This window comes from Sus scrofa, chromosome 1 (genome assembly GCF_054392235.1).
Source record: "Sus scrofa isolate SSC_HxYL_T2T_F1_AM1 chromosome 1, Sscrofa_HxYL_maternal_Yorkshire_Landrace_v2.0, whole genome shotgun sequence".
NCBI classification, from domain to species: Eukaryota; Metazoa; Chordata; class Mammalia; order Artiodactyla; family Suidae; genus Sus; species Sus scrofa.
The window spans coordinates 168,630,884-168,649,434 of NC_139383.1; the positions used below are offsets into that span (position 1 = coordinate 168,630,884).

General features: G+C 41.5%; 1 protein-coding gene and 1 long non-coding RNA gene across 3 annotated transcripts in view; one reads left to right on the forward strand and one right to left on the reverse strand.

The window, feature by feature from the left end:
• Positions 1–18,551, forward strand: part of LOC146406837 (uncharacterized) — a 487,766-nt gene that overhangs the window by 434,007 nt on the left and 35,208 nt on the right. The window lies entirely within an intron of this gene.
• SERPINB8 (serpin family B member 8) lies at positions 4–16,196 on the reverse strand. Of its 2 annotated transcripts, XM_003353447.5 has the most exons (7): positions 16,135–16,196; positions 11,657–11,834; positions 9,136–9,273; positions 7,212–7,329; positions 5,514–5,656; positions 3,872–4,024; positions 4–2,271 (listed from the first exon to the last, which is right to left on the reverse strand). In XM_003353447.5, the coding sequence occupies exons 2-7, from the start codon at positions 11,822–11,824 to the stop codon at positions 1,867–1,869; spliced, it is 1,125 nt and encodes a 374-aa protein (XP_003353495.1). In that variant the 5' UTR covers positions 11,825–11,834; positions 16,135–16,196; the 3' UTR covers positions 4–1,866. The 2 variants fall into 2 exon arrangements, with proteins under 2 accessions (XP_003353495.1, XP_084874469.1); XM_085018343.1 differs by lacking the exons at positions 9,136–9,273; positions 11,657–11,834; positions 16,135–16,196 and adding exons at positions 8,152–8,237; positions 8,864–8,922.

Below are 18,551 nucleotides of genomic sequence, written 5' to 3' on the forward strand. Positions count from 1 at the left end.
TACTTCATTTCACTTGAATTTTTATTTATAAATATGTAAAGAGTTCCTTCAGGTGCATTTAGATATATATTTTGTTAGATCTTATTCTTGTTCATACATAAAATGCAATATTTGCAAAATAAGTTGCAAATAACCTAAAAACATATTAAGAATCTGGGTTTTTTTAAGTGCTTATGGGGCTGAAAACCAAAATGCTCATTTTTTATCACAATATTTATTGTGCCAGCAAGAACTTTGGTATGTGGACATTACCAAACATGAGCAAACATAGTACTATTGTCTCTGGGATTTTCTTCCAAGCCTCAGACACTTTTTCTGCAAGTTTTGATGTTGGTTTGTGATAGGTAACCTTAAAATACAGCCTTTCTTAAGGTCCTGTAAATCATGGTCATTGCTTTGCAAGAAAACTGGGAATTGCATTCATTCCTCCAAACCTGGATATTCACTTCTCTGTTATCAAGTTCCACATCACTGTTTCATTTCAACAATTTTTAGCATTTACAATAATTTTTTTTCAAGGCCAAATAATAATATAATCTTTAAAAATTAAAGGCAACTATACAGGACATATATAGCACCAATAATAACATGAAGTGAAAAAATATAGACACTTGTGACTAAAAACAGGTATGTGTGGACAATGACAATTACATCAAAACATATCTTACTTTCAGAGGTGTGAAAATGTAAAAAATGGGTCTGATTGTGAAGTACAGTTTACTATTGAGCTTTTCATCAGATTGTTTTTATCTTCATCTGTTCAGTATTGAAAGAAGCATGTTGACGTTTAAATTCTATCTTCATTATGAACCTTACCATTTTCTATGTCAAATGACAGCATTTCTCCACTTGAATTCACTCCCTTAAAGTTTACTTTTTCTGATAGTAATAGCTTGACTGCTGCTGCCCCTTTGTTTAAATTTTCCAGATATATCTTCTCCTTTCCCTAAAGTCATAAAGTATTCTGGTACATTTTCCTACGAAACATATCAAATTGTCTTTTCTCATTAAGTAATATTTCAATAATTGTTTTCTTCTTTTAAATAAGGAAGTTGTCCTAGCATACTGTGTTGGGCTGGGTTGTCATTTCTTTATCGACCTCCAATACCAGTTCCATTCTATTTCATATTTTCATCTATGAATAAGTATATTTCTGGACTTTTTATTCTGTACAATTAATCTGTTTGTTTACTCCTATTTAAACACCACACTATATTTATTATCAGAGCTTCATAATAAGTTTCAGCATCTAGTAGAACAGGGCTCTTCAACTTGATCTTTTTCTTTAGAAATGTGTTATATATGTTCAGCCTTTTGCTTATTCATATACATTTTAAAATAAACTTGTTAAGTTCCAAAGAAACATTGCTGGAATGTGGATTAGAATTACATTAAATCTATAGAACAAGTAGTGGAGAACTGACAATTTTTTAACTTAAGGACTTTCTGTGATATGAAATAGCTCTATTTATTTTGGTCGTCTATAACGGCTGTCAATAGCTCTTTATAACTTTCGACATAACAGTCTGGCTTATCTTTTGCTAATTATTATTCCTAAGAACATTCTACTTTTAGTAGAATTACAAAATTAATTACATTTTCTAACTATTGCTCCTGAGAGGCATAAAAATGCAATTGACTCTTGTCTTGTAATGATAGTTGCCAACTGTGTACTACTATAGCAGGGATTGCGCTAACCTCTTTATCAACCACTAATCCTCGCAACAACTCTATGAGGTGGGTCCTATGATCATAATCACACTTTATTTTGGCATTCAAACCATAGCACTAATTTCGTCCAAGGGAATTTAAAGCAAAGCAGGTGGTCAGAAGCGAAAAGAGTGCATGAACAGCAATTGCACCTCTTTATGGAGAAGAGAATCTGCCACAGAACAAAATGCTGTTGGTTTCAAGGTGCCTGATGAAGAAAAGAAAAGGGTGATCTGCACAAAATCTTGGTTCAATTCTGCTGCACCGGGAGTTCCTAACCACAGCTGTGGCCGCGGCTGCCTCGGTGCCCTCTTCATTGACCTCTACAAAGCACTTGTGCATGACCTTGGACACGGGCACGTTCTTCCTCACTGACATTCCAGAAAAGTCTGCCTTGGCTTCTTCAAAAGCATCAATCATTCCTAAACTTCGAAGAAAAGCCTCCAAGTCATAACTTTCCTCTAGCTTTAATCTGGGAAGAAAAACTTGAACTTTATCCTCAGTCAACTTTTCTGGATTTGTCCAGGCTCTGAACTTCTCATATGTAAGTGCTTTTTCCACCTGAAATAACAAAACGTTAAATCTTAAAAGCTGGAGGACAATAGCCTGATACCCACTCACCCACCCACTCATTAACTCCTCCCCCAATGACCTACAACTTGATGGTGAGCTCTGGTCCAGGGTAATCTACATGGATATTTCCTCTTATAAACACACCAAAGTTTTCCCTCAAATTCTTGCACTTTCCCTGTTTTATGGGTACACAAGAAAAAGCGGCTAGAAAACACATGAGACAAGGATTGGGTTTTATTTTTAACTATCAGTACCAAATTCAGTTGAAGTAGTTTTATTGTTGCTGTTGTTTTTTTAGAAAATTCCTGTAATCAATTAAATTCATTCTTGTGATACACATTACCATGAGCTTGAGAGATTGTTTGACGAGTGAGACAAAGAGCAAGGCTCAGAACTCTAACGAATAAAAGAGGGGGAAATCAGGGGTCATCTGAACTTCAGGAAGGAAGACATGGCTTCTAGGGAAGGAAAAGGAGTGAGAGGAAATTCAACAGGACTATTATTTCTGGCATCTTTGTTTGCCTTCTGCCAGCCCTAGATTGAGCTTTGAAACCTCCAAGGCCCAGCACATTCTATTTATCCACAGGGAAGAAATAAAGGAGGAAGAAGGGGCTTCCATTTGCATGTCCCCCCTTCCTTCTAACACCTGAGATCCAGGTACATGCTCTTCTCAATGACAGTTGTTTGGATGTCAGCTCTATTCCTAGATCCTCCTAATTTTTTTAAGTAGCCATAATAGAGTTTATCCTTGACTTATGGCAGTAGCTTCCTGAGTCCATAGAGAAGCCAGGGAAATCAGACAGACCCTACCCTCACAAAGAGTGCTCTTGGGCACTGGTGTGCTAGACCTGGCACTGGTGTGTTAAACCTTTGGTAGCCTAAACTCTACCATGGTATGAGTATTTACACCACAGGAACTGGCAAACATTATTCAGGAGGGCTTCCCCTATATCCTAGAAAGCCAGATGACCAGCACACTATTAGTTTTCTACCTCCCACCCTACAAATTACTTTCTTCCATCCTGAACCCCTATTTTCTGTCACGAGGAAATGTCCTTCTCCTGTCTAAAATAAAATCCTTGCCTGCAACTTAGACTCTTGCTTCTCAAAATTGGTCTCTGACCAGCAACATCTGCATTATCTGGAATCTTTTTAGAAATGCAACCTTTCAGGCTATACTTCCCCCAAATCAAAAATCTGCATTTTAACAAGATCCCATTAGGTTAATATGCACATTAATGTTTGAGGAATAGTGCCCAAATCAATCCTTATCATTTTCCTATACTTTTGTTCAGGAATCATTGGGCTCTCAACTAGTGCCTCCCTTCAGAATAAATAAGCGTTCTTATATTTTGGAATTCTCTCTTCTTAGCTTGATAAAAATTTGGCTATTCTAGCATTTCCACTCCTAGATGTATACTCAACAGATGTATACACATGTTCACCAAAAGAAATGCAATGGTGTTCATTTAGCACTCCTTATAATAACCCTAAATAAGAAATTCCTCAAATGTTCTCTGGTGGATGGGCTTTAAAAAAATGAGCTCAGGCTGGATCCAGAAACTTAGGCGCAATGCCAAGGGCTTACCACGGCGAGATCAGTGTTGTCATCAGGCAGCAGAATGACCATGCTCAGCTCCTCCCCCACATAGGGCAGCTCCAGAACCTGGGCATGCACCTCATCTACATACCCCATTTTAAATTTAGCTTGCTTAAACATCATCTGCACTGTCTTCTTCTCCTAATAAAAATACAAAATTAAAATCAAAGTTCTGAAAAAAATGAGCATGGTGTACTAAAATTGCATAATTCACAGAACCCCTAGGTACATATAATTATTATTTCTGTGCATTTATGCTGATATAAAATCTTTATTATTGCATACTAGTGTTGAGCATAACAATCTCTTGTCCCAGCAGATCAAGTATTACCAGGTGGGAGGTAATAAATTGATAAATATAGAGAGAGACAAAAGTTCTATTTTCAGAAGAAATTGTGTTTTTTCTTTTTGAGAAGATGCATACAGAAGCACTCCCAGGGACCTTTCAATAAAAAAAAAAATTACTTATCAAAGTTAAGAGGAAAATCAACTAATATTCAAGTCTTTGGGCTGAAAGATCTGGTTAGAAAAGGTATATAGGCCAGAGGGAGTTATACTTTTATTCTGAAATGTTACTCAACTATATAATTGGCTTTATGGCCTTGCTTTTCTTGGAAGGGAGACCTTGACAAGATGTCTAGGATACATGGTTTTTAAAGCTTGCATCAAGTATATTCCAGACTTGTAAATTTTTGTGCAATACACTATCATCAAGTGGCTGGAGGTCAAATTCCAACTTAATAGTTATTGACACCAGCCATTATCATCTTCCAAAGTGAGAAAAAGAATGTGTATATGTGTGTGACTGGATCACTTTGCTCTATAGTAGAAATTGACAGAACACTATAAACCAATTATAGTGAACAAAATAAAAATCATTATAAAAATTATTTTTAAATTAAAAAAAATTTAAATCAAAATGAATGGAGAGAAGTGTTTTTAGTTAGACATTTAAGTCTAGAAATCAAACATACAGCATGATGACTATAGTTAATAGTGTATTGAATACTGGAAGTTTGCTAAGAGGGCAGATTTCAAGTGCTGTCATCACAAAAAAAGATATGATAACTATCTGAGGAGAAGTTATTAATTAGCTTGAACAGAGTAATTATTTCACTATGTATATGTATATCAAATCCTCATCTTATACACCTCAAATATATATAATTTTTTATTTCTTAAAATGATCCAAAAATAAATAAAAACAAAGACGCCCTGAACATTTTCTAACTCATTTTTTTTGTATTCAGATTGTATAGCCATGAATTCTAAATCAAGAAATAGTCATAGTTGTCATTGACAACTGCAAGAAAGTCTCCAACTGTAGACAGTGATAGTACAAGACAAACATAATTCCAAGGTGTAGAAGAAATTTTCTTTCAACCCAAATAATAGGACCAGAAATAGAAGATCAATTTGACCAAAGATACAAAAACAAAACTCTCAGTATAACAATTATTTTAGTTTATCTCTTTCCCATTCCAATGAAAGATATATAGGACACATGAAATTCATTTAAAAACAAATTAAGTGTGAAATAAATTGCTTATATTTTCTATGTATTCACAATCTTTCTCAGCGTAATCCTTTAGAAAGCTACATTCAGTAGATCTGCAAAACATCTGTATACCTGGTTGGTTTTAAAGGGCATCCCCCTTGTGTACTTCCTGTCAAATTGCTTGTTCCACTTTCCTTTGAAATAGATGGCATTCACGAGGACCAACTTAGTCAGAGGACCGACTGTCCCAGCACCCAGTATCTCTGAAATCTTACCTGAAAGAGCATGAAAGAAAGTTACTGCTCTCAGAGGGAAATAAACATTCTTTGACAAAGGTCCTCTTGACACAGAAAGCCACATCAGGGTGATGGTATTTCATGCAGTGCACACACACAGCATAGTGTTTGTCCTTAAACAATATTCTTGATGCAGGCAGGTCAACTATCATTTTGCCCTCAATTTATAGACGTGGAATTTCAGGTGCAGAGTATTTGCCTGGCTCTTCTGCCAAGGTCACAGAGGTGGCAAGTGGCTGAGCTGAGAAAATAACCCAAGCATCTTGAGTCTAACTGAAAGCTTCTTGACCTTGGCACCTATAGTTTCTCAGCCACACCACTGCTAGCACTGTCGGCCAGATAATTGTTTCTTGTGGGAATGGTCCTCTGCATTAAGATGCTTAGCCAGGATCACTTCCCCCAGTTTGACAACCCAAAATGTCTTCAGCCACAGCCAAGTGTCTCCTGGAGGTTGACTCTGGTTAAGAGTCATTGCTCTGTGCCAACCTTCAACTCTCATTTAGGTGAAGAGAGGATTCTGAAGGGTGGGGATAAAGACCTTAAAATGGGAGCAGGTGCTTCCAGAAGGGAGGGAATGGGGCAAAGGAATTAGGGGGATGTAGTCCAGGAGAAGACGTGGGGTGCTCAGCCTGATGAGAGGAAGGATGTGGGAGGCTGAGGAGGGGAGGTGGGTGTAGGGAGGGTGAGGTGTGGAGAAGCTTCTAGCTTCCCCACTGACTCAGTGCTGCTGGGTCAACTGGAAAGGCAAAGACCACTATTCTCATGATGGTCATTGGCTGTCACTGTCATCGTGGACATTGGTGCCTCCTGACACACTGGATGTACCATAAGACTGAACAGATAGAAAAATGCATGCTGGGTGGGTGCATGAAGAAAGGAGTGATTTAACCTCCCCTGTTGAATGTCTCTAAACTGAATGTTGGGTATTTAGAGTTCCAAAAAGCATGTCCATTTTCTCCACCCTCTGGTCTAGAACTGGCAGAAGTACTTCAGGTGAGACTGAATGTGTCCAGACAGGGGACCCCACATGCTTCTCATTAGCTGCACCTCCAGAATCTGGAGCAAATTCAGAAAAGCAACCTTAGCCACAGCCAAGTTCAGAGGGAAGGAGAAGGCTGTGGATGAAACGAGGGCTGCTCACATCACCAGTGGGAGATGACATGAAACGCCGTCCCATCTGAGCTGTAATCTACATTAGATGTCCTTCTACCCTTAAAGCACAACATCCTTCCAGATAGAAGACAGTAAACGGCACTAAAGAGGAAGAATCGGCAGGGGGGGGGCGGTTCCAGGACAGTCAGAGGGGAGGCCATCTGAGTGACTAACACCAGGTTTAAGAACTTTTCAGAAATCACCACTTCATAAGCCCAAGAAAAATATCAGATTTGTATTACTGGCCAAAAACCCAGCAAACACACACAAACAGGCCACTGATTGCAGGGTCACAATGGCAAGTCCATGGAGGTCACATCCCAGGCAATCTCAGTTCTCTCTCCCTCGTTAGGCCAAGTCTCCTGAAATGAAAACCTCTCACCTTCTGTCTTCTCCTTCACCCAGTCGTTTATGTGTTTCCTGCATTCTTCAGTGTCTTCAGCAAAGGACAGCTCCTCCAGGTCTGCCTCATAGAAATTCTGGCAGGATTCCTTAAAAGCCTACAAATGAAAAATACCGAGTTTGACCATATTCTATTCAGCAAAGATTCCTAAAAGCATGAAAACATTTTTTTCTTTTTCTTTTTCTTTTTTTTTAAGTGATTAGATTTATTTGGGTGATTAATTAATTCAGTTTGTCTAGGACCTAAATGCAGTCATTTTTTTTAAATTACTCAATGAATTTCCTTATATTTATAATTGTAGAAAACATTTTTTTTCTTAATGTATTTCTAGCATAAATGCTTGCACAAGCCACCCTACATTTTCAACTCATTTATGCAATTAATCAAAATGTATAGACTGCCAACCTTGTGTCTGGCACTGTGCTAGGTGCTGGACACCAGGGTGAAGACGTGACATTGGACCTGAGGTGGCTCACAGTCTGCTGAGAGAGAAACATCTACACAGACACAGATGAGTTAACAAGATGTTTGGAGAATATGGATGGTGACAGCCACACTCAAAACAGCCTATGAACGTTCCTGACACTTAAACTCTATATTGACTTTCTCTTTGATTTTGTCTCCCCCACTAGGTGGTCTGACTCTGTCTCACTCATTTTTTTGTATCAGTGGTACTGACCACAGTGTCTGAAGTGAACTTAGGGAATGATTGAGAGCCTCCATCGTGGAACTAGATTATCAAGAAGTCATACAGGTCTCCTAGGAGTGGAATCTCTGTGTGTATGTGTGTGTGTGTGTGTGTGTGTGTGTACATGGGAAAACAGTGGCAAACGGCAAGGGACAAGCCACAAAATGTAAGTTGGGGTCAAATCAGGAAGGGGCACTACATGCAATACTTTAAAACCCAAAGATAACTCACCTCATGAAAACTTGTTTTCTGATATAATGTGCCTGGCAGTTGGTTCCCATCCTCCACCCACTTCCTGTTCTCAAACATTTTAGCTTCTGCAGAAGAAAGAAATTGTAGAGAGCAGGACCCAAGCAACTAAGAAAAGTAAGGAATGGTTCCCTGTGTCCTCAGTAATCCCCAGTTACAGTATTCAGAGATCAAGCCGATATTAAAAAATGTGCTTATCCCAGAAGACCTGCCCAAATGAAGCATCCAGAATCATCTTCAGTGATATTTAAGCCCAGAGGAGGTTCCTCCATAGGGTAGCACCTACTAGCAGCCAGGACAGGGCTATAGCTGAGTCTTACAAAATAATCCTTGGAATTGCCCGTCGGTAAGTGGCTGAACTTGCCCTGATTATTTCATTAGTCTCAAGACAGCATCACTCTGCATATTATGTGGTGTAATTTTTGGACCTCACTTACTGAATATTGGCAGGCTTTTACTGGACTAGGGAACACTGGAATTACATGCTGCAATAAATTGGAACTACTAAGATTCAAAACCTCATTTTTATGAACAGATTTTAATTTTAGAAAGACTATTCTGTCAGTAGTGTGGAAGGACCAGGCTGGACTTAGAGAGATTAGTTAGGAAACAATTAAAATAACAGTGTAAAAAAGAGTCTGGACCCAGCAATGGCATGGCAATTCAGAAGAGGAGGCAAATGAAATGAGGAGACCTTGAGAGGCCAGCTCCATGGCAATGATCCAACAATCAAAGACGAGTCTGGGGAGATGCAGCCACTAAGATGGGGAGAATCAGGTATGGGTACAGGAGGATGGACAAATTGAAATTGACATTAGGAGCATATATTAGCAACCGTCATTTTTAAAAGGACATAAATCAGAAGTGTATTTCTAAGCACATATTTAAGGCAGTAGAGCTATATTTTATCTCTGCTCTGTGATAGTTTTTCTGTTTTCTTTTCATCAATGAGCAAGCTCTACTTACTGGCAAGAAGTCACATGTCTTTTCCCCAAAGAGTCTATTGGCAGTTCTAAGCAAGCACTGGGTGGTGGATTTGTTCATTTCCTTTAGCAGTGACTGGAAACTTTGGTGAACATCTCCAACTCTGTTCAAACAAAGTGCCTGGTAAGAGAAGACAAGAACGCCGGCTTTTAACATGCCATTTTCTCCCCCGTGAAACTATTTCCAAAAAAAAATTTTTTTGTACTGAAAATCACAGAGGATCCTATTTTATTTTCTGGCACACCTGTGGCATGTGGAACTTCCTGGGCCAGGAATCAAACCTGCACCACAGCAGTGACAACACCGGATCCTTAACCATTAGGTCACCAGGGAACTTCAGAGGCCCCTATTTTAAAAGGAGTTTGGTTTAATTGTCTGGCACCGGATTTCTCAACCTGATAGTACTGACTTTTGGGGCCGCATACTTTGTTGTGGAGCCTTCCTGTGAATTGGATATTTAGTAGCATTTCTGACCTCTGTCCACTAGATGGCAGTAGCACCTCTCGGTTATGAGAGCCAGCACTGTCCAGACCTTATCAAAGATCCCCTAAGGAGGCAAAATTGCCCTCAGGTGGAAAGCCCAGCTCTAGCAGATTTATCTGTGCCAGGAAGGCAGTGCATTATAACTCAGCAAATAGAACAGAACAAATAGCACAGGGAACTATATCTAATCACTTGTGATGGAACATGATGGAGGATAATGTGAAAAAAAGAATGTATATAAATGTATAACTGGGACACTTTGTTGTTATAGCAGAAATTGACAGAACATTGTAAATCAACTATAATAAAACTCTTTTTTTTTTTTTTTTTTTTGTCTTTTTGCCTTTTCTAGGGCTGCTCCTGCGGCATACGGAGGTTCCCAGGCTAGGGGTCTAATCGGAGCTGTAGCCACCAGCCTACGCCACAGCCACAACAACGCAGGATCGGAGCTGCATCTGTGACCCACACCACAGCTCACGGCAATGCTGGATCCTCAACCCACCGAGAAAGGCCAGGGATCGAACCCGCAACCTCATGGTTCCTAGTCAGATTCGTTAACCACTGCGCCACCATAGGAACTCCATAAAACTCTTTTTTTAAAAAAGAACAAATAGGAGTTCCCGTCGTGGCGCAGTGGTTAACGAATCCGACTAGGAACCATGAGGTTGCGGGTTCGATCCCTGGCCTTGCTCGGTGGGTTGAGGATCCAGCACTGCCGTGAGCTGTGGTGTAGGTTGCAGATGCGGCTCAGATCCTGCGTTGCTGTGGCTCTGGTGTAGGCTGGTGGCTACGGCTCCGATTAGACCCCTAGCCTGGGAACCTCCGTATGCCACGGGAGTGGCCCAAGAAATTGCAAAAAGACAAAAAAAAGAAAAGAAAAGAAAAAATAGGTAGCTGGAATGACCCACAGACTACAAGAATATGCAGACATAAACATGAAAATGTTTCATGAGAAATTCCACAGAAGTCCTCCAGACCAGACTGTGATTTAAATGTCAAATCAGAGTAAGAATTAAGGCTGCTCCTGTATTCCAAACAACTCCAGTTCAAAGCCTCACTCCTCCAGTGAGCTGTAGGAAACAGTCAAGAGGGATTCAACTATGGCTATGGATGCACTTTTTGGGGATGTCTCTGCATCCTGATATCAGTGGGAACATGATGTGCATACAGCTATTTTCTGGGACACTTTTGCCAGAGAGTCAAAGAAACTAAGACCCAAAACAGGAAGCAACTACTTCCCTAACGTAACATCCACTACTTTATCTGTAGCTAAGGTCACCGATAGCCCATTTTGAATGGATCAGATTATACATTCCTTCTAAATAACTCCAAGAGACCTTAGTCCCCACTTGCGTCGCATTCTTCCTCCACTCATGCATAATCGGACACCAGAAACTACCCATCCAACAAAAAGTGTATTTAGGAGTTCCCATTGTGGTTCAGCAGGTAACAAACCCAACTAGTGTCCATGAGAATGAGGGTGCGATCCCTGGCCCCACTCAGTGGGTTGAGAATCCAGTGCTGCCATGAGCTCTGGTGTAGGTCGAAGTAGAAGCTTGGATCCTGAGTTGCTGTGGCTATGGTGTAGACCAGCTGCACCCTCATTCGACCCCTAGCCTGAGAACTTCCATGTGCCATGGGTGTGGTCCTAAAAAAAGGCCCCCCCCCCAAAGCAAAGTGTAGGTACACAGTTGTATTTCAATTCAAAATATAATGTTAGCAAAAGTTTAAAATACAACAAAGTTGAGATTTTTTATGTTTTTGTGGAAGAGAATTATAGTTCATCCTACTTATCCAAGATGCAGAAAACAACATAAAGACTAGTTTCTCCCAAGAAAACAAGCAGGAGATTCTGTCTTAGACAATTCACCTTCCTCCCCATGTCTGCTTTCTCTCCATCACCACTGTGGCCCCTCCCAGCTCCCAGCCTCATCAGCTGGTGTGAGGTATGAAAAGGCCAGCTCTGTGGAAGCACAGAGGAGGCATGCCCTTGGTCTTCCTTTGCGATGGGCATGCATACCTGAGACATCTGGGCCTCTGTGTTTCCTTTGGCCCCCAATAAGACCATGGCCAGGGCGGAGGAGAGGCTCAGGGGAGACAAGAACACATTTCGCAAGTTGTCCTCTTCACTCAACATTTTTAATAAGTTGATGGCAAAAGTGCCATTTGCTTCACGGAGATCCTCCATTGGTGAAGGTCTGTATCAAAAAACACAACACAGAAGCACATCAGCCAGGCCCTCCATTAAGTCACCTGCTCATTAGCATCCCTGTCTATGGACACCAGGTGTGGCCAGCAGCATAACTGCACCCCAAACATCCGCATCTGATCCCTAAGACTTGTGACTACATTATCTTCCAAGGCAAGAGGGACTTTGTAGACGTGACTGAGTTAAGGGTCTTGAGATGGAGAGAGAGTCGCCTGTGTCATCCAGTTGGCTCAGGGTAATCACAGGCTCCTTGCTCCTCGCTGTTACAGTTGAAGACATTTTAGAGAAGAAAAGGACAGTTCATCACCCATAATGCCGTGATCCTATAGGCTATTTTTTCCTATGCTGTTATATCCTCTTTGAAATTTGTATATGTATTTTTAACTCAAAATTGCAAAGCTACACAAGAAAAATATGTTCCAGTTTGGAAAATTAGCAAATAAGCAAAACCAAAACTACTGGAACTCCACCTAGAGATAAGGGTCATCACCCATTCTGTTCATTTTTATAAACAGATGGGCCATCCTGTGACCTTTATTCTTCCAGTTCCCCAGTGGACCAGAAGGGCTGCCTGCCACAGTCTTGAAAGTGTATTCCTTTACCTTGGAGAGGGTGGCTTTTCTGACTCTCAGCGGCAGGAGGGGGATATGGAGCAAATGGGTGGGACAGGGGTAGTGGGAGACAACTGTTTCAACCAGAGCGTCTCTCCTGGTGAACAATTTCTTTGAAGCTTCCTTCTAAGATATTTTTTTCAAGAGGAGATGGCCCTGGTGTAAAAGAAATAAAGTGTAGTGGAAAAAAAAAATAGGGTGAAGTTCACACTCTAAATATAGAACAATAGCCCAAACCAATGCGACTTCTTTAATGTTTGAAAAATGTATGAAAACATCAACCATGAAAAAACAGCAGTGGCGCAGTTTAACAACAGTGCTCTATAACTTCATTGGTCATTTATTAGAGGACAAAATGTCAAGTTCCTCCCACCTACACCTTGGCAATCTCTCCAGAGCTTTCAGCTACATGGCTTGAACCCAAGGGCAACAGGGTTAGAAGGCTGATGTGTCTGCAGTGGGCGAGTCTCACCACAGGGCAGAACCCACCACACATTTCCTCACCTTACACTTGAGGATGTTTTAGGAACAACAAAACAAAAAAACCTAGGAGCCAGGAGGGGTGTTCAAACTTCAGAGCACTAGGCCCACCAGAAGGTGGCACCAAAGAGACTCAAAAAAGAAGAGAATTGGGTAAATGAAGATGGGAAATGAATGACAAGTATAAGTTTGAACTTGATCTCACCTGAACATAAGAGCTTTGGATTGTGGACTTAAATTAAAAAAAAAAAAGCACAACATGAGAGTTGTGAGTTAAGCTTTATTCAGGGTCATACTGAGGACTAAAGACTAGGCTCTCAGATAGCTTTGAGGAACTGCTCCAAAGAGGTAGTGGGGGAAGCCAGTATATCTGTGATTTTGGTGAGGCAATGCCCGCAGTCAGGCATACATCTTGGTGAAAAGTTCCTGACAATCATGACGATCAGGTATCTCAGTAGTTGTTTTAGTGCTTTCCTATGTAGAGGAAGATGCAAGAATCTGGTTTCACTAAACATTTTTTCCTGTGAGAGTTCCTGTTGTGGTGCAGTAGAATCGAAACCAACTAGTATCCATGAGGATGTGCGTTTGATCCCTGGCCTCGCTCAGTGGGTTAAGGATTGGTATTGCTGTGAACTGTGGTGTAGGTCGCAGACTTGGCTCAGATCCCGAGTTGCTGTGGCTGTGGCATGGGTCAGCAGCTGTAGCTCCAATTCAGCCCCTAGCCTGGGAACTTCCATATGTCACAGGTATGGCCCTAAAAAGAAAAAAAAAAAAAATTCCTGACATATCTCTACCTAAGAAACTTGTTTTCCCAAAGCACAAAGTGCCTCATCCTGTCTCTTGTTCTGAATTCTTTTCACAGTGCACTGTAGGTCAGCTAATGACTTGATCCTTGTAGAACTGGATGGTGGGCAACATTCTTTGTTTCACAGGAGCCAGGGTGAGGCAAGTATAAGCTTAGGCTGGTGAGTGAGTGAGTGAGTGAGTGAGTGTGTGTGTGTGTGTGTGTGTGTGTGTGTGGTTGTCCAGTCTGGCAAAAGAATGAACTAGAATATCACATCAATTTCATCTTTACATTTTAACTGCTCTTAATTGCAAATGTCTGTTTCTGCTTTCTCCTATCATTCCTTCTTCCTCTCATTTGCTCACCTCCACTCTATCTCAACATCTAGGTGCTGGTCAGCAGCAGAGTATTTCCATTAGCATCTCCTCCATAGCACTGACACACCTTCACACACAGTCACAAACAAGTGCACCTCTCAGATGTGACCCAGTTCACACCAGTGAAAAGATTTGATTCCCAGCCAATAAAATGGCATTAAATTAGTTGTCTTTCTACAGATGAACCATCAAGGTCAGGACAATTAAATACTATATTCAGGTCTCATAAAAAAACTAACAGATTCACCCAAAAGAGCAAGCCTTCTGCTTTCAAGTAGTTGTCCCTCAGTATCCACTGAGGATTGGTTCCAGGACCCCCTCCAATGCCAAATCTCAGGATGCTCTAGTCCCTTATATAAAATGATGTAGTATTTGCATCTAACCTACAAGCCTCTTGTCCAACCTGTAATCCTCTTGTACACTTTAAATCATCTCTAGATGTTTTATAATCCCTGATACAATGTAAATGCTGTGTAAATAGTAGTGAAAGGAAATAGATTCAAATTTTGTTTTTTGGAACTTTCTAGAATTTTTTTCAAATATTTTAAATCTGCCACTGGTTGACTTTGCAGATGCAGAACCACTGATAGAGGGGAGGGCCAACTATATGCAGCATCATTCTCCTGGTGGCTTTGAATGCCTTCCTCCACTCCTGTTCCACTCCCCAACCCCGGACACACACCCAGAATGAATTTGTTCAGAGTGGGCCATGAATCACAGGAGGTTTATTTGAGCAGCTAGCTTGGAATGAGGAAGGTGCTACCTTCCATTTGAGATAAGTGGAACATACCTTTCCCAGGGATCTCATAAACAAGACAGCCAAGGGATGTTGGTAACCATAAGTAGGAGACTTAAAATGAGTGGAGGTTCTAGATGGAGAGATTGGGAGCCATCAGCACCCTGATTCCAGGAGCTTCTAAGTGAATGGATGAAATTACTTAGAATGTACAAATTGGTGGAATAAGGGGGAAAAAATCCACCCTGTTCTAGGGAATTTTTACAGGTAGAGAGAGGAAAACGACAAGGGATTGAGACCAACAATCAGGGATGTTCTTAGGGAAGCAGGGGCAGGAAGTGGCCAGAGCTGGAGGAGGAGGACAGGAGGGTAGCACCCAGGCTGGACCCAGGAGGAGGCCATTTGGGCTAGAAAATCCTGGACAGAGAGAAGTAGGAGCCAGAGGGCTGATAAGTACCTGGAAAGTGTGGAATTGATTCAGTTAACTACTGTGCCTGCGGAGGAGGAGACAAATCAGAATATGGGTTTGGGGTTTGTTTTGTTATTTGTTTTTTCCAGCTTGAGCGGAAGCAGGCAATAAAGAACAGATGAAAGATGTGAAAAAAAGAAAAAAGAAATGCAATAAATATGTAAAGAAAAAGAGAGGGAAGGGAGGGAGGGACAGAGAGAAGGAGGAAAGAGCAGAGGAGAGAGGAGAGGTACACCCAATAAGCTGGATCGCAGAGGGAACTCGCAGAGGTGCTGGAAGTGACGTTGACCCAGCACATCCCGGAACTTGCCCAAGGCTCCATAGAAACTCTGGGCTAGACGGCTGCACCCTGCGCTGCCCCCCTCACTCTCCCAAAAGTTTCCACAGCCCAGGCTTGGATTACAGGCCGCGCCTTCACTTCCAGCAAATCAGTCGCAGCACGGTGGCGTCAACAGGCCCTGTGTCACTCCCACTCCGGGGTCCACCCTCTGACCCAGGGCGGGTCTGCGCACCAAGCTCCTGCACTGGGTCCTCGGAGCCTGGGCCTCGGAGACTAACCTTAGAGCCCCAGACAAAGCGGGCCAGGGGGAAAGAGTGCCGGGGGGTAGAGGAGAGGGGTCCGAGGCGATCCCAGCTCCGCAGCCCTCCTTCCTGGATAACCGCCGCCGTCGTGTTCCTCTAGTCCTCTCTACGCCCATTTCCCCGCCGCCCCGCTCCCACTGTCTGTCTCTGGCCTTCCTCCCTCCCTTCTCCCCAGGCTCGGCTGGAGCTCTAAGCTAGAGGCGGTCGCTTTGGGAATCCGAGGGTTCGAGAGCCCTCCCAGCCCGGGTACCTGGGAGATTACTGCTGCTGCGGCGGCGGCGGCGGCGGCGGCTGCGGCTGCTATTCCAGTTTAGTGCATGCTTCGCCTCCGCTTTGATTTCGGGCAAGGCTTCCGGCGGTGACTCAGAACACCAGTGGGAGACTGCAGCAGGCAGTGCAATCTCTGATTCCTTCATCCCCAGGCCAGACCCTGGGTGGAGGCTGTGCCTCGCCGGCATCCTCTGGCCTAGGCCTGAGAGCCGAAGGCTTGGCGGAGGAGACAATTGCCTGGTCCTCAGAGGGTGTCTGGGGAAGGCTTTACCCCCTCGGAGACTGGTTTGTTTTCCTGGGTTAGCATGTTCGGTCTCCGTGTTTAACGCATGTATGGTAGAGTGTTTTCAAAACTGAGACTCCACTTTGAAAATTAACTAAAAGCAAAACCAGAATTCCTAAAGCTAGTCGTTTCCAAACTATTTTGGTAGGACATCCTTCAAAACAATTTTCGAGCAGGCGTTACCGATATCAAACACGAATTTATAGGTGCGTGTTTTAATCTTAGAGTAAAGCTTTGAAACACCTAATTTGAAGACCCATTGTGTGCGTCTGTGTGTGTGTGTGTGTGTGTGTGTGGTTTTTTAATCAGTTTATTTTTTGTTTATTTTTTATTTTTTAAATGATTTTTATTTTTTCCATCATAGCTGGTTTACAATGTTGTGTCAAATTTCTGCTCTATAGCAAGGTGACCCAGTCACATATGTGTGCGTGCGTGTGTGTGTGTGTGTATGTGTGTGTATACATTTCTTTTTCTCACGTTATCATGCTCCATCATAAGTGACTAGTTATAGTTCCCCGTGCTATACAGCAGGATCTCATTGCTTATCCAGTCCAAAGGCAATAGTTTCCATCTATTAACCCCAAATTCCCAGTCTATCCTCCCTCCCCCTCCCCCTTGGCAACCACAAGTCTGTTCTCCAAGTCCATGTGTTTCTGTTCTGTGGAAAGGTCCATTTGTACCGTACATTAGATTCCAGATATAAGTGATATCATATGGTATTTGTCTTTCTCTTTCTGACTTACTTCACTCAGGATGAGAGTCTCTAGGTCCATCCATGTTGCTGAAAATGGCATTATTTTGTTCTTTCTTATGGCTGAGTAGCATTCCATTATGTATACATACCACATCTTCCTAATCCAATCATCTATCAATGGACCTATGGGTTGATTCCATGTCTTGGCTATTGTGAATAGAGCTGCAATGAGCATGTGGGTGCATGTGTCTTTTTTTAAGGAGAGTTTTGTCTGGATATATGCCAAAGAGTGGGATTGCTGGGTCATATGGTAGTTCTATGTATTGTTTTCTAAGGTACCTCCACACTGTTCTCCGTAGTGGTTGTACCAGCTTACATTCCCACCAACAGTGCAGGAGGGTTCCCTTTTCTCCACACCCCTTCTAGCTTTGTAATTTGTGGACTTTTTAATTATGGCTATTCTGACTGATGTGAGGTGGTATCTTATGGTAGTTTTGATTTGCATTTCTCTAATAATCAGTGATGTTGAGCATTGTTTCAAGTGCTTGTTGGCCACCTGTATATCTTCCTTAGAGAAATGTCTATTCAGGTCTTTTGCCTATTTTTCAATTGCGTTGTTGGCTTTTTTCATTTGAGTTGTATAAGTTGTTTGCATATTTTAGAGTTAGGCATAACTTGAAACTGTTTTCTTCATTCTGTAAGTTGTCTTTGTGTGCATAATGGCCACACCTGGGGCTATGGAATTTATCCAGCCAGGGACTGAACTTCCACTTCTGCAGGGACCATGCCACAGTGGGAACTCCATAGTTTTAAGTTCAGTTTATTTCTTAACTTGGATTGATAGCTCTTATGAGAAAAAGCTTCTTAAGAAATGAGTTGATTTCAGATGGAATAAAGGCACCATTAATTTTCTAACTTTGACATTTGATTTTCCTCTTACATGCTAATTATGCAAAGATTTCTGGTTGAAATCTAACTAGTAGAAATCTCTATGTTCTTGAAAAATATTTGTTCTTGCAAACCAAATTTTTAAATATTTGTAACAATATGAAGCCCACCAAATCTTTTCTTTTTGTAAGATTCTAATGAAGCCTAGAAAATTGTATTTCCAGCTTAAGTGCCTGAAAATGAAAGTTTTGATATCTTTTTAGCAGTAATAGAAAATATCCAAGTAGACGTTCTCAAATTGATCACTCTACACTCTTTCAAAAGCAGTTGATTTTTCATTCATAGATAAGATGTACCTTTACCTAAAAGCAATCACTTGTGGTTTTTTTTGAAGAATACTTGCTAGATTGTCTACTACTAATAGCCACTTATGATCAGAGAAAAGGTCAGCACATTTGGAGCACTAGACTTTTTTTTTTTTTTTAAAAAGTAAGTAATTAACCTCTTTTTAAAAGTATTTTCCTATGAAATA